We start from the raw sequence: 12,239 nt of genomic DNA on the forward strand, positions 1-12,239 counted from the left end.
AGAGAGAGAGAGAGAGAGAGAGAGAGAGAGAGAGAGAGAGAGAGAGAAAAGAAGAGGAGGAAGGAGGGGAAGGGAGGGGAGGAGAGGATGATATAAGAAATATTCAGATGTAAGATGTAAATATTCTTGATGTAAGAAATATTCAGAAATGCAAGATAGTTAAATGTAACAGGCAGGAAAAAAAGATTTAGCCATTAAAAGAACAGTTCAGTTGTAATTTAAGTTTCAAGGGCTGAAGAATGAGAGAAAGGAAAAAGTGAAGGCAGTGAATTGCAGTTGTTAGGATATTATCTTTTTTCTTTTACATAGTATTTTTTCACCCATTACATATTAAGAAATTTTTTAGCCTTCATTTTGGGGGGCCTTTTTTTTATTTGGAGGGCAATTGGGGTTAAGTAACTTGCCCAAGGTTACACGGCTAGTTTTTTTGTGTGAGGGGTGTTAAGTGTCTGAGGCCAGAACCGAACTTGGGTCCTCCTGACTCTGGGGCCGACTCTTTGCTCACTGCAACACCTAGCTGCCCGTTTAGCATTCATTTTTACAAGACTTTGAGTTCCTAATTTTTCTCCCAGTGTCCCTTCCCTCCCCTCTTCTTAAAAATGGTAGGCAGTTTGATATAGTTTATACATGTGCTCTCATGTAAAACATATTTCCATATTTGTGATAGGTATGGAAAAAGAAACAGATTCTATCTGCATTCTGAGTCCATCAGTTCTTTATTTGGATATGAATAGCACTTTCCCTCATGAATCCTTTGTACTTGTCTTAGATCATTGTGTTCCTGAGAAGAATTGAGTCATTCATAGCTGATCATAGCACACTGTTGTTCATACTATGTACAGTGTTTTCCTGATTCTGCTCATTTCACTTTGCATCAGTTTGTACAAGTCTTTCCAGGTTTTTCTGAAATCTGCCTTCTCATCATTCGTCATTTATTATTGCACAGTAGAATTCCATTGCATTCATACACCACAGCTTGTTCAGCCATTCCACAATTGATGGGCATCCCCTCAGTTTCCAATATTTTGCCACTATAAATAGGGCTTCTATAAATATATTTTTGTACTTGTAAATCTTTTTCCCTTTTTAATCGTCTCTTTGGGATACAGAAGTTAGGATACTATTTTGAGGATCTGGTAGTAGTTAGAGGAAGGCATTTTTATTGAAGATGGTGAAACACTGGAAGACAGTAGGGAAGAAACTATTCAATAGGGAGAGGTTTAAAGCTTGAGAGGGAGATTAAAGAAGCAATCTGGTATAGAATATCACAGGAGAATAGGCTCAAGTGCACACATAGAGGGCGTTGGCCCTGGCAAGGATGGCCTCTTTGTCAGAGACTAGAGGAAAAGTATGAGGTGTTATCAAAAAGTTTTGAGACAGAGAGCATAGAAGAAAAATGACGAAAAGATATGGGTGCAATAAGGAGGAAAGGAAGAAAGGAAATGTGCTTTTATTAAGTTCCTACTGTATGCCAGGTGCTTTCTAAATTATCTCATTCAGTCCTCATAATGAGGGGAGGTAGGTGCGATTATTTTACATATGAGAAAACTGAGGAAGAAAGAGGTTGAAACACTTGTCCAGAGTCACACAGCTAGTAAGTCCGATCGTGGATTTGAACTCGTGTCTTCCTGACTCCAGGGCAAGTGTCCTATCAGTGATAGGATAAAATGTGTATTCGATTTAAAGCAGTTGTGAGCTCAAAATATAATACAGCCTGGGGTTTAGTAGTTCAAGTCTTAGTTTCACTTCAAGTTATGTTTCTGTTAGGATACCTTATACATCCACAAGTCTATTAAGAGGTCACTGCAAGTTTGGTTGTTCAGGATAAATTAGAGTTCAAATTATAAACTTAGAATAACCTACTTATTTAAAAGAAATAAAATGTTGCATAATTTTTTTAAAAAATTAAAGTCATCATTTCTTTAGTGAAAAGATTTCTGCTTATTTAAATGAATTCATTAAAAAAAGAGAGAGAATGGCATAGCTGCAGGGATAAGATGGGTGGAGAATAAGGAGGGCTGGTAGACCCTACATATTTATTCCTCTTAGTAGACTGGCCCCAGTAGAGTTTGAGAAGTAAACAAAGTTTGGACTATCTCCAAAATGCCTCATTCCCCCTCCCTCCTTCCCCAGGTTTGTTGACACTATCTGATCACTGAACTTGGTCATGCTGATTTGGAGTCTCACTGCTGTCTGCTGTATGCGTGTCTCTCTCTCCCTCCTGAATCCCCCCCAAAAAGGGCCATGCACCAGAATTCCCTTTCCCTCTTACCCTTCTAAGCACAATCATTTCTTCTCTATTCTTTTATGTAAATAAATCTGATAAATTCTTAAAATATTGAATTATATATGTTTTTAGGTAAAAAGAGACAATGGGAGTCAACTAGTCCAACTCTCCTTAACTTTTTTTTTTTATATTTAATTTTTTCCACTATGTGTTTGTATTTCTCTATGGGGTAGGTAGGTGGTGCTATAGTGCACAGCATGTCAGAAAGACTCATCTTCCTGAATTCAAATCTAGCTTCAGACACTTACTGTGTAACCCCGGGCAAGTCACTTAACACTTAATCACGAAGAGTCAAACATGACTTAAGTGGCAGAACAACAAATTCCTGTTCTATGTGGTTGGGGTCCCTAGGTAAGGATTTTGGTCAGAAAGCTTAACTTGAAGCCTGGGATCACTGGCCTTTGCCATTAAAGACAGTCAGTTGGTTTGTGTCTGCCAAAGTCAATCAGTATACTCAAAAAAGGGTCTGTAATTTCTCAACAAATTCCCCTGGCTTGTCCCTAATCTGGGGGCATTCATTTCTCCAGACCTGAAGCTCTGATCTGATTGTGTGGATCCACTAGGTTAGGGGAAGAAAGACACAGGCACATGAGGCTAGGCTCCCTGCTGTCATTGGGGTGGGTCCTTAGGCTGAAGGGGCCTCAGATGATGGTTGTCTTCTAAGGGTGATCTTATTGTCAGACCCTGTTGGACTGCCCTGGGGACAAGGAAAGGATCAAAGATCCAGCAGGCCCGCAAAATAGGTTGAGGAAGTACCTTGACTTTCTTCTGGAGGGCCTCAGTTTTTCCCATAAGCTCCCCTGAGTTTCTCATTCTCATTTCTGGAGGTAGCATTAATCTTTTTCTTAGTTGCTTCTCCATAACACAAACAAATAGCTACACATCTGCCTAGGGTGTTTTTCCTCTGCTGTACCTCTCAGTTGAGCCAAATTGCACAGGTCAAAAGAGGCTTCCTAGAGAAACTGCAAAGCAAGATTGCCAAAGAATAAAAATGCTATTTTGATTAAGTACTTAGTGATCTGAGGGCTATATAGTTTCAATATCTTACCTCAGCAGTAGGCTTAGGACTGTTTTAAACCCATTTCTACTTTCAGAATGAGGAAATAAACACACAATACAAACAATACCCCAAGTATTCCCTTGAACAGGACATGAGAGTGGCTAGAACTCACCCCACAGTCTGGGTACACTGCAGGCTATTCATAATCTACAGGGTTATTACATGACCTGGGGTCCCTTTCTGGGGGAGGGGAGGATCTCATGGTTCAGCTGAATACCTTAGCCCTTGCTTTCTAGAGTGGTTGCAGCTGCCCCAGGTCCTGGGCTCATGCAGGCTGATTCCCTCTCAGGTATTCACTACAGGTGATGTCCAGTTTTCCAGTCAGCAGTCCTTGGTTTCAAGATCACTGTCACAGCTCCATGCCCAAGATGCCCTGCCACTGACCATAGCTCCAAGACCATAGTCCAAGTTTATGTCTAACTGACTGGGAAGGGGACACATCTGGGAATCCTTTCCCAGCTGGCAGGGAATACTGGCCCTAAGGGGAAATAAACCAAAGACAAGACAGAGACATAGACGTTCCTACTGGCAGCAGAAGTCTTTCCAGTTAATCCAGAGAAACCTGCCTGTAACTGTAAACAGACCATCAGGTCAGTTAGGTTGGGGAGGCTGCTCTTTGTGGATTAATGGTGGTGTGGTTGTGGCCAATTCTAGCACTCACCAGATTCTCAGCTCAAGACTGAGGCCTAATCTGAGTGAGTGGAGCCTTAAGCATTCTAAGTCTATGCTTCTATTATACTGGGATCCTGCTGCTGCCACCACTTACTGTGAATAAAATTGTTTGGGCCAGAATAAATCAATACTAGAACCAGAATATTTTAGAAAATAAAAGAGGGTTTATAACACATTGACCAGCAAGGGAGTTCCACAAAAGGACAAAGTTTATATAGGTCTCATTTAGGCAGGAGGTAGACTGAGCATAGGGCATCTCTGGCTTGGAGAGGACTTGTTGTTGAGGATTGGGAACATGTAACAGAAAAGTTTTTTCTTTGTATTAGCCTTTTTTTTTTTTTTGCTTTTTGGAGGGCAATTGGGGTAAGTGACTTTGCCCAAGGTCACACGACTAGTTTTTTTGTGTTGTGTCTGGGGCCAGATTAGCCTTTTTTTTTTTAAAGCAAGAGTACTGCAATTTTCTTCAGGAGAAAGGGAAGGGTCACAGACAGGGCAGGGGTTGCAATATGAACAAGCTAGGGATACACAAAATAGAGTTGCTTAAGTCCACCCACAGGATCCACCTACCAAAGCATACAAAAGACTCATGGATTCAATTACAAGACACTCCTTATTAAAGAATTATGGAACCAACTAAATAACTAGAGGAAGAGTGCTTATGGCTAGGCCATGCAAATGACAATTCTGCCAATATTAATTTACGCTTTGCTGTATCAAACTACTGAGAGGACACCATACAGAGCTTGATAAAATAAAATTCATTTGGGAAAAACAAAAAATCTAGAATATCAGTGGAAATGATGGAAAGTTCCAGATGTCAAACTGTTACAAAGTGGTGATCATCAAAACTAGGGGTGGGGGAACCTTCAGGCCACATGTGGCCCTCTAGGTCCTCAAGTGTGGCCCTTTGACTGAATCCAAACTTCACAGAACAGTCTGTTACACACCCTTGATCTAAACCATCTGGTTGGAGATCAGTGGGGCAGACTGGACAAGGGAAACTAAAAATAGATATTAATAAGCTAGTGTTTGATAAAGTGGAAAACAAAGTTATTTAGGAGAAAATGACCTATAAAGCAATCTGACAAAAATTAGGTTTAAACCAACATCTTATACCATACTACACAATACATAATAGATATGTGAAACCTTAATTTAAATATTATACTATAAAAGTTAGAAGAGTAATGGGTCATGTATCTTTTCATTAGCCATGGATAAAAATGTATTCTCAATTTTTAAAAAAAAGAGGCAATGACAAAAAAATAATAGATTTGATTACTTTGATTACTTGAAACTGAAAACCTTCTATACAAACAGCATTTAATGTATCCAAGATAAGGGAAGTCATTGAATGGGTAAAAAACTTGGTATCAAATTTCTCTTAGAAGGATTTGTTATTGAAGTATATCAGCAACTTACATATAAAACTAATAGCCATTCCCCAATAGGATATGAATACATAGTTCTCCAAGAGACTGCAAAGCATTCAAAATCACGTGAAAATAAGCTCCAAGTCAGTATTAAGAGAAATGCACATTTAAACTCTACAAATTGGCAAAAGTGTTTTAAAAATTATAAGTCAATGTTGGAGGTGTTTGGGGAAGATAGGCACACTAATACATTGTTAGTGGATCTGTGAAATGGTACAACCATTCTGGAATTTGAATTTATGCAAATAAAGTTAATAAATGTCCATACCCTTTGAACCAGAAACTATTATTTCCGTGAGTAAGAAAAAAAAGTCCCTCTGTAATCCAAAATATTTATAGGAGCACTTGTTGTGATAACAAAGAATTAGAAACAAAGTAAATGATTACCGATTGAGGAATGGTTAAACAAACTGTCCTCCTTGATGTGTGTGAAGAATACAGATGAGCTTGGAAAGATCTATGTGAACTGAAGCAGAGTGAAGTAAGCAGAATCAAGAAAACGTTAACATAGTAAATACAATGATGTAGATAGAAAGAACGAGGACATACTAAAATATCAAAAGTAAATACAATAAAATTATAAAAATCAAGGGACACTTGAATGAAGAGATCTGAAAAGACACTCCCCTGCTTTTATCATACCCCCCAATCCTTTTATTGGCTATGAGGGTTACTCCATTTCTTCTAAGGGATTTTTGCCCACAGTACTATGTGTAATGGTGACCTGAATTAAAACCACCCATTCTCATCCATTCAAGTTCATTGATTCCCAAGATGTAAATGTTTAGTTTAATCTTCCCATCTCCTAGCTGGAAGAATGGGATACAACTTAATGACCAAACAACAAAGAGCCCAGAAGTATCAGATACCAAACTGTAACACAAAGCAGTAAGCATCCAAACCATGATGAATAAGTGAGTTCCAACAATTATTTCAAAAGCACATTGGGAAGGAGAAAGGACAAAAACCTAGCCAATAGCCTTAAATGACTGGGCAAAATCAATGTGGTGCTTCCAAGAAAATAACTTAGTTCTTAATCTATTTTTAAACCCAGTTTTCTATTAAAAATCCTTCTGTTTCTATCAGGCAATAAAGAAAGGAAAGATAATCAGTTTCCTTAGAACAATGTATGCATAAGACACTGACCTAATTTTGTTTTGTTGAGTTGTGCCTAACTCTTTGTGACCCAATGGACTACAGCAAGCCAGGCCCTTCTATCCTCCACGATCTCCTGAAGTCGGCCTTCAAAGTCATTTGTTGCTTTCATGACACTATTCATCCATCTCATCCTCTTCTGTTCCCTTCTTCTTTTACCTTTAATTTTTCCCAGCAGAGTCTTTTCCAATGAGTCCTGTCTTAATTATCAAAATATTGAAGCTTCAACTGTAGTATTTGTCCTTCTAATGAATAGTCTGAAATAATTCTTTTAAATTTTCACTTAATGGATTTTTCTATGCAAGATATTTTATTTATTTTTTTTAATTAATTAATTAAATTTTTTTTGCCTTTTTTTTTTTTGGAGGGGAGAAGGTAGGGCAATTGGAGTTAAGTGACTTGCCCAAGGTCACATGTCTAGTTTTTTGTGTTAAGTGTCTGAGGCCAGATTTGAACTCAGATTCTCCTGACTCCAGGGCTGGTGCTCTATTCATTGCTCTACCTAACCACCCCCAAGAGATTTTTTAGGACAGAAATGTTTCCTTGTCAGGAAGTAGGAATAGAAATGCAATTTGAAATTTAAAGATATGGTCAGAAAATGTCAGTTTGGACCACCTAGATTTAAGTCTTGGACTTATAGCCAGGGCTAGAACACAAGAATATTTCTGTCACCATAAGGAAGCAAGTGGTTAGGCCTCAATAGGAAATTGCAGATTTGCCTCCTTTAACCTTTTCTTCTTTCCATTCTGCCTCTTCCCTGGGAAAGCTGGGACAGGCTTAATGATACAGACCATTCAATGTATAGGAGTTTCTTCTAGTGATTGATAGCCTTATTCTTTCTTGCTGAGTTGAAACAGCATAAGCAGAAATGAAAACTATATAGATACATACATGCATACATTTACATATATATACATTCCTTGTGAGTTTGACATTAGATTATTTTAAGTCACCTAAGGTTGACTGTAGAAACATATATTAATTAATGCCTTTTTTCTATTTCTATTTTATGTATTGATTTGCATTTTTTTTTTCAATTAAAGCTTTAAGAAGTCAAAATTTGAAAATAGCCCTGAAAGTCAAAGAAGCAAAACAAATGCACCATGGGAGGAAAATGGACCCCAGGGGTAAAATTCATCATTTTTATCATTGTCAGCTATAGAGTGTATAAAGGAGATCATGTGAATAAAGGGATTTGATTGCCTGTCTGCTAGCTATTAGCATGCAAATCACAAAGGTCCTAAACCTTTAGGAACCACTGTTGTTGAGTAAAGATCTCAGCAGAACATATTTTGATGTGAAACATTGCTAGAAAATCTTATACAAAAATTAGCTTGTGCTAATTAAACAAACTTAATGTCAAAGACATTCTGATTAGTTACAATTTCCTCCTTTTCAATGACTAATGGAAAGTTTGACTGTGAACATGTGAATTTAGGAGGACTGGGTTCATATACCAAATGCATATATTATCTATTTGACAGGCCTGTTGTGAAAGGAAGGGCTCCCTTTTGAATTTTAAAACCCTATATGGTTATAATGGTTATCATCATTACTTATTTTTAAAAACCATATTTAGCTTAGAATTGCTTACAACAAAGATTATTTCATTATGACCTCTTGTCAGGCTCTAAGTATTTCTAGTATAGCCATTTGTTAATGCCATGGATCTAATCCTACAATAATGATCTCATGTTGATTCATTCTTTTTGCTATCTTTGCCAGACTAGAAAATTACATTATCTTTAAACAAAGTGGAGTCTTATAAGAATTTCTTGGGGTTGGACTAGGTTTAATTGTTGAATTTGAGGGTTTTAATTGTTTGGGGGTTTTTTATATTCTTAACTCCAGAGGACTGTACAATTGTTCCAATGACCGTAATAAATCACCAAAGTTCCCTTATTCACGGAGACGAAATCCATCTGGCAGTAGTGACCATGAGCCTGGACAACCAATTAGGAGAAGGTAAGTTGACCATATAGAGCAGTGAACTCTTGATTCACAATCCCTGACCTTTTTTTCACATTTGTCCATATGGCAACACCCTTTTACATATCCATCCACAAATTTTTCTCTCCATATTTTGAGCCTTCTGCCTTGACACACAAAACACAAAGCATTACCTTTGAGTCAATCAGATGCTTCAGAGAATAGTTCCATAAGAAACACTGATCAGAAATATGCTTTCACACCAATTAAAAGAAATATTTCTCTAAGAGGTATTAATCCCTTCCAAAAATTACAACCAGACATATTGAAATATTAACAATATAATATAACAGTGACTCTCTAACAAGTTAAATTAATTACAAATTACAAAAGTTAAATTAATGACAAATATATATATAGTACTACTATATATATAAAAGAAGTAATGGAAGTGAATAGAATTTTAGATAAGCAAACATAGATATCTGGAGAGAATTGAATGGAAATAGAAATAAATACATGTGTTTTCTTAGTGGTACATGGTACCTTTACAAAGATTGACCATATACCACATCACACCTATCAGATCGGCTAACATGACAAAACAGGAAAATGATAAATATTGAAGAAGATGTGGGAAAATTGGAACACTAATGCATTGTTGGTGGAGTTGTGAACTGATCCAACCATTCTATAGAGAAATTTGTAACTATACCCAAGGGATTATAAAACTGTGCATACCCTTTGACCCAGCAATACCACTTCCTTATCTGTATCCCAAAGAGATCATAAAAATGGGAAAAGGACCCACATGTAAAAAAATATTTATAGCAGCTCTTTCTGTGGTGGCAAAATTGGAAATTAAGGGGATGCCCATCAACCTGGGAATGGCTGAACAAGTTGCGGTATATGAATGTTATGGAATGCTATTGTTCCATAAGAAATGATGAGCAGGTGAACTTCAGAAAAACCTGGAAAGACTTACATGAACTGATGCTGAATGAAGTGAGCAGAACCAGGAGAACATTGTACACAGTAACAGCAAGATTGTGCAACTCTTCTCAGCAATGCAATGATTTAAGACAATTCCAAAAGGCTCATGATGGAAAGTGCTATCCACATCCAGAGAAAGAACTATGGAGTCTGAATGGAGATTGAAGTATATTATTATCTTTCTTCCTTTTTTTGTTTCTTATTTCTCATGCTTTTTTACTCTGGTTCTAATTTTTCTTTACAACATGACTAATTTGGAAATATGTTTAATATGATTCTACATGTATAGCCTATATCAGATTGCACTCTGTCTTGGGGAGGAAAGAGAGGAGAAAATTTAGAACTCAAAATCTTATGGAAGTGAAAATTGAAAACAAAAAACAAATCCATTAATTATTTAATTATTTTTTTAAGACTAACTATATATTAGTGCAAAAAATTTTATAGTTAAAAACAGAAAAGTAGAAATAATAAAAGAATCCTTTTCAGATCACAATGCAATAAAAATTATATTTAATAAGGAACCATGGAAACATGGATTAAAAACTAATTGGAAATTAAACAATCTAATCCCAAAGAATGAGTGGATTAGAGAACAAATCATAGAAACAATAATTTCATTAAAGAAAAAAAGGAAAAAAAAGAAAAATTTACTTGATAACATACATTTAAAATAACAAGTTGTACATAATAGATTTTCAGTTTTGTGTGCAATCATCTTTTTTATTCTACTAAATTATAGAAATGCTTGTTTTATTCCATAAATTAAAAAATTTTTTAAAATGTTTTGTTTTGCCTTTTTTTTTTTTGGAGGGGGAAATGCAGGGCAATAGGGGCTAAGTAACTTGCCCAAGGTCACATGGCTAGTGAGCATTAAGTGTCTGAGGCTGGACTTGAACTCAGGTCCTCCTTACTCCAGGACTGGTGCTTTATTCACTGCACCACCTAGCTGCCCCAAAATAAATACATGTTAAAAAAATTCTAATTATTGCTATATATTCCAGAACACTGATCCTTTTCCTACTATCGGCAGGATTTGCCCTTAGTCACTCTTCCTGTATAAATTGATTAATTCTGACATTGACAAACAGGATTTGTCATGAATTTGGGTGAATCCAACGGACTTGGGAGCAGCTAGGTGACAGCCTCAGAAGTTTACTAGCTGTGTGACCCTGGACAAGTCACTTAACCCTATTTCCCTCAGTTTCCTCAGCTGTAAAATGAGCTGGAGAAGAAAATAGAAAACCGCTCCAATATTCTTGTCAACAAAACCCCAAATGGAATCACAAAGAGTCAGACATGACTGAAGGGGTTGAATGATTTTTAGGCTTAATGGTCTGTTAGACAGTGACATGAATCCTCTCTTGTTAATGGCAATTTCTGGTTCATTTTTTTTTTCTTTGCTGGCTTTAACTTTCTTATTTTTTTTCTCCCTCAGGAAAGGACGTAACAGTGGTGAAGATTCAGATCTAAAGCAAAGGAGAAGGTAAAACAAATATCAGATGGATAGAGATTGTGTAGACTACTAGACAATTTTTCATCTTGAGTAGTAATAATATTCAAGTTAGGACATGTAGGATTAATACCTACATTAAATTTTTAAAATTTTCACTTGAAAATTTTCTGTTTTCTAAGCTTTTGAAAATGTGCTTAGTTTTTCTCTTCTAGTTTGTTAAAGATTCTTCAGTAATTCTGTTTTTATTTCTCCTTTACTCCACAACGTGATTTATAGATTCACCTTATCAAACCTATTGGTGATAACTATGTTCCTGCTGTTATAATATGGCAGAATCCAAATCTTCTAATTTCCTCTTCTTTCCAGGTATTTTCCAAAGGTGCCTGACTTTAATTGAAGAAATATTAACCTAGAGAATGACAGCTAAAGCTATTGATTTTTAGTGTTTATATTGTAAAATAGACTCCTCAGAGGCATCACTAAGGAGGCATCATTTAAGATTTTTTTTCTTCCTAAATAATACTTGTTCTAATTTTTCGGGTATGTTTTCTGCAGGTCCCGCTCACGCTGTAACACAAGTAGTGGTAGTGAATCTGAAAATTCTAATAGAGAACATCAGAAAAAGAGAAACAGGTAATGTTTGATCACTGTAGTTAACTGAAATTCTGAAATAAATGCCTTGGTTGAAAATTATACTCCCCATGTCCATTTAAATCCAATATTCCAGGTAATAAGTAGGGACATGCTGTTGTAGTGGAAACAATAAGGATGGCATGCTGATCTACCCACCCACTCAAACACCCATGCCATCATATAGCTCTCTCCTGCATAGCTACTACTACAGGCTTGCAACTGTGCTCATCAGCTCTCACATCTGCCAGAACTTGTCACTGTCTCTACCTACAGTTCCTCCACAGGAATTGATCAAGACCCAAAATCACCAGCTGGGTGAATCCTAGGGGTACCTGCCTCCACATGCCTTAATTCTTGTTCCCCTCTCAGAGACAACTTTAAAACTTCCAGGGATCTCCAGCCAGAGGATCAAAACACTCCCTCATGATTTACTCAGGGATTCACTCCTGAAAATACACAGTCACAACATCATTTCAGTGACTTAAATCAAACACTTGCTTTCCAACCATTACATGCTCAGACTACTCTCTTGAGGTATAGCATCCTAACTTATTACTTCAACAATCAGGTCAGTCTCAGGGACTTTCCAAACCATTTTCATAAAACCGTTTCTGCAGGTGG

General features: G+C 36.8%; 1 protein-coding gene across 1 annotated transcript in view; it reads left to right on the forward strand.

Moving 5' to 3' along the window:
• EPB41L4A (erythrocyte membrane protein band 4.1 like 4A) overlaps window positions 1-12,239 on the forward strand; it is a 205,325-nt gene that overhangs the window by 163,070 nt on the left and 30,016 nt on the right. Inside the window, exons 14-17 of the mRNA XM_069087776.1 lie at window positions 7,651-7,734; window positions 8,459-8,572; window positions 10,968-11,015; window positions 11,541-11,618. Of these exons, the coding sequence (XP_068943877.1) occupies window positions 7,651-7,734; window positions 8,459-8,572; window positions 10,968-11,015; window positions 11,541-11,618 (324 nt within the window). The remainder of the gene's footprint in view (window positions 1-7,650; window positions 7,735-8,458; window positions 8,573-10,967; window positions 11,016-11,540; window positions 11,619-12,239) is intronic.

The sequence above is a fragment of the Petaurus breviceps genome, unplaced genomic scaffold (genome assembly GCF_028583685.1).
Source record: "Petaurus breviceps papuanus isolate PSGF00001 unplaced genomic scaffold, PetGlider_PUasm1.0 183, whole genome shotgun sequence".
Taxonomy (NCBI): Eukaryota; Metazoa; Chordata; class Mammalia; order Diprotodontia; family Petauridae; genus Petaurus; species Petaurus breviceps.